This window comes from Gossypium arboreum, chromosome 3 (assembly GCF_025698485.1).
Source record: "Gossypium arboreum isolate Shixiya-1 chromosome 3, ASM2569848v2, whole genome shotgun sequence".
Classification (NCBI taxonomy): domain Eukaryota; kingdom Viridiplantae; phylum Streptophyta; class Magnoliopsida; order Malvales; family Malvaceae; genus Gossypium; species Gossypium arboreum.
In genome coordinates, this window is record NC_069072.1 from 121431432 (window position 1) to 121435462 (window position 4031).

At 30.3% G+C, this 4031-nt stretch overlaps 1 protein-coding gene across 1 annotated transcript; it reads left to right on the forward strand.

Moving 5' to 3' along the window:
* Window positions 1-431: 431 nt before the first annotated feature.
* On the forward strand, window positions 432-3233 carry LOC108471204 (5'-adenylylsulfate reductase-like 4). The gene is made up of 4 exons (XM_017772816.2): window positions 432-973; window positions 1610-1797; window positions 1890-2014; window positions 2497-3233. Exons 1-4 carry the CDS (start codon window positions 776-778, stop codon window positions 2784-2786), a joined length of 801 nt encoding a protein of 266 aa, XP_017628305.1. The 5' UTR covers window positions 432-775; the 3' UTR covers window positions 2787-3233.
* Window positions 3234-4031: the final 798 nt, after the last annotated feature.

Genomic DNA, 4031 nt, shown 5'->3' on the forward strand with positions numbered 1-4031 from the left:
ATAGCAATTCAATGTATAGTTACATTTTTCATTATTTTGTAATTAAAATTAGAAAATTGAAAAAAAAACATACATGAATAATAAGAAAGATATAATTATCTTTTATTTAAAATTTACATAATAAAAGTAAAATAATAATTACTAGAAATTCTATCATACATATATATATAGAAATTATTTATTTAGAATACTGTTTAAAAATAACATATAATAAATAATAAAATATATAATTATTAATTAATAATAACACATAAAATATGTACTATATTAATAAAAAATAAATTAAATTTTAAAATTTAAACACAAAAATACATAAAATTAAGAGTACAAAATAAATAAAATTTTTATCATAATATGTCATCAATCAAAGTTGACAAGGTAATTCACGACAATATCTTTACTTATTAAAATTGAAGTTTTAGTAAATTTGGTGGGAGTGGATATAGCAATTGACTTATCAAAATGAAATGATAATTGATGTTAGGAAACGAAAATCTTGCTATTTACTCAGATGTAGTTTTAAGAATGAACTATTGGCAGAATCTGTAAATAATTTTCTTCATTCTTACTAATTTATAAAGCACTGTCTTTGCCCAGAAATCCCATTTTGTTTCCAACCCTTTCAGTTTCTGACACTATCATCTTTCCACATTAATTCCCAGAATCTACTTTTATCCCTTTCAATATCTCACATCCCATTTTAGGTTTCTTATATTTTAAAAGATATTGCCACTCCTTTTTCTTTTCTCGGTAATTTTCCGTGAATCACCCATCCATGGGTACCAAGATATGGGAAATGAGGATCCTAATACTGTTTTTGTGGTGGAGGCTAACATGCGCCGTCTCCGTTCCCGTTAGGGTTCCGTTGTGTCCCAAGAACTCCGTTTTGGAAGCCGTCTTTGACTTTCGAGACTCTTTTTGCTCCATTCACTCTGATTTTATTGAATCTATTGATTCCGTTGGAGTTACCGAGGTGCCTTGATAATTTTGTTTTTTCTTTAATCTGGTTCAATTTTATTCTTCGACTGATTTGATTCTGTGCTGTATATTTCGGGCTAAGTTTAGAGAATTTTTAGTTTGTGCACATTTTAAAGTTTTAAGCTGATAAATATGCAATCAAGGAATTAGGAACGGATTTTAGGTTTTTCATTTTGGCCGCTTATCGGAATGAATCTTTGATCCTGATGCAAATGGAGATATGCCCAGCATTAAGTTGTTTTTGAGGGTCGGATTCTCTGTAAGTCCTGTATTGTTCCCAATTGGTGTTTTGTCTTCCTATTCTGTCTGAGGTCGGTTTACAGAGCAAGAGTATCTCGCTAGCTCAAGTGGTAGTATCGATCCAACCATGTGCAAGTTCAGGCACTCCCACTCTTTGAACCCGCTAGATGATAGAATAGGAATATAGAACCTTAATTGGGGACAATATCCAACCCTCATCAAGTTTCTTTAAGTTTTAGTTATTTCTTATATGAATTTATTGCATGGGGTCTACAGGCTAAGAGGGATTAACATTCCTGAGATAAGTCCTTGTTAGAATTGCATTGAATTCTGATTATACTCCTTTTTTGGGTACAATTTTTAATTAAATCTTCTCTTTGTCTCTGAATAGGGGGATGAGATTTCATTGCAGAAGGCACTTAACATGGTTCATGGGAATATTCATGAATATGTAGCAGTGCTTTTCTATGCATCTTGGTGTCCTTTTTCAAGGTCTTTTAGACCAAGCTTCTTGACCCTTTCTTCTTCCTATCCTTCCATTCCTCATTTTGCCGTAAAAGAATCAGCTGTCAGGCCAAGGTTTGCTATTGATTATCTTTCGTTTGGTATTTGCTTATGCTACGAGTGTATTTCTTCTTGAACTAATTAATGGTAGTATTTGATTTCTTCAGCATCCTCTCGAAGTATGGAGTTCATGGCTTTCCTACTCTTTTCCTTTTAAATTCTAAAATGCGTGTTCGTTATCATGGAAACCGGTCTTTTGAATCGCTCAGCACATTCTATAATGAAGTCACCGGTAAGGACTTTGTTTCTTCAACTTATTTTCACTATGGAGATCCATATTATCTCGAGTTAATCTATTTAGTAGCTTGTTTTGAGTTTTTGCTAATGGCATTCATTATTTAGTAGCTTTGTCATGATATATTTGTTCATGATTCTTTCTGGTTTTAACCAGTGAATTGTGGTTGCCTATCTGGTTCTCCATTTATCATGCATTTGGTTGCGTCATTGCACAAGGTTATGGATTCGAGAGGATACAAGTGATAGGACAGTTTTGAACCGTAAACCTACTTCATTTTGTCTTTGCTTTTGGTGTATGTAAAGGCTAAAATGTGCCTATCTCATACCACATAATTTTATTCATGCGATTGCAATCCTCTTCATGAGATTGTATAATCCTATAGGATGAAGCAAATTTAGATAAAATAATTTAAACAATGACAATTAACTTACCTATCTTGTTTACGTTTCTAATGAGTGTTGCATTGTTCTATATAGGCTTTCAGATAAAATCTCTGGATAAAACATCGCGGGACAAAACCAGACATGTACCAAAGCATGAGAATCATAAAAGCTCTGAGCAGGAGAGCTGGTCATTCTCATGGGCAAGATCTCCACAGAATTTGCTTAGACAAGAGACCTATTTGGCCTTAGCCACCACATTTGTGCTTTTCAGATTGCTTTATCTATTTTATCCAACTTTGCTGGTATTTGCTCGCTTCACTTGGAAACGGATCAATCGAGATGTAAAGTTGGGAACTATGTTGGAACATCCTTTGCTGATCTGAAACGAACAATTCGGTTGAATTTCCTGAAAGAGAAGCAACTTGCAAAGGTGCAATGAATGCCAGAGCATCTCGCTACTGCTGGATCGGCAATGCCAATGACTGGATCTTGCTGAGTCTTTAGCCGGTGTGGGACAGGTATTTGTTTCCTCTAGAAGTTTGGTTGCAATCTCTTCGAAGCAAGAGCCTTTTTGTTTCATATTATTATCCAGAGCAACATTGGTATTTAATTTGTGAATCATGTCAGTGCATCTTGAGCCTGTAATACTTAATTTTCATTTGTAATATGATTTAGAATACATCTTTGCCTTGCCTGTATGTAAGCGGCACTGCAACTCCTGAATAGGTTATGACTTATGTGTAGCAGTCATCAAGCATAAGCCATTTAGCACTGCAATATTTGATTTATGTTTATTTATTTATTACTTTTTACTTTCTAGTGTTAGAAAACGCACCTTGTATATGTTTTATGTGTTTGAGACTTCTAATTTAAAAAAAAAAGTTAGGTAATTAATATAAAGTAATATTTCTCATTAAAGCATTTGGACTCTACTATTTTTTATGTTGTAAATTAATATTCTCTTTTTTTTTTTTCCTTTATAATCAATAAATTGACTATAATATTTCGTAGATAATATATAACTAATATTATATTTGGTTACATAATTTTTATTTATAAAATTTATATAATAAAATAATAAAATTTGATATTGAGAACTAAAATAATATAATAGTCTTACTACCTAGTTAATGAAAAAAGGCAATACTTTAAAGATAAGATAATTAAATATAAGTTATAAATTTTTATGTGTTATGATATAAATTGATTTAACAAACTTCTTTTAAAAATTATAATCTTATTTATTAGTATGATAATTTTTATTAAATAAATTTAGTAAAACAAATATTTTAGTAAAATTATAATTTTGAGAAATTTTATAATAACAATAAAATAACGAAATATAAAAGGGCTTTGAAGAGTTTAAAAAACCAATTAATTCACTTTCAATTTTTACATCCAATTAAGTCCTGGAATGATAATTTTAACTAATGTTAACTCGTTATTGACGTGGTTATTAATAGAATGCTGGCATTGCAATTCCCATCAACAAAAATTAAATTATTTTAGAAAAATAAGTACATTGGTTTATTTTGAGATTATAGAAAAACATAAAAATTATTAAAAATATTAAAATTTAATTAAAAATCATAAGATTGTATAAAATTATAAAAAAAATACAATTTAAC

What these genes read in the sequence shown, in the direction of transcription:
- LOC108471204 (XM_017772816.2), top strand. Translation starts at nt 776, where the DNA reads ATGGGTACCAAGATATGGGAAATGAGGATCCTAATACTGTTTTTGTGG. An exon ending in GAATCAGCTGTCAGGCCAAG is followed by an intron (nt 1,798 to 1,889) that starts GTTTGCTATTGA and finishes TGATTTCTTCAG; the next exon opens with CATCCTCTCGAAGTATGGAG. An exon ending in ATTCTATAATGAAGTCACCG is followed by an intron (nt 2,015 to 2,496) that starts GTAAGGACTTTG and finishes TGTTCTATATAG; the next exon opens with GCTTTCAGATAAAATCTCTG.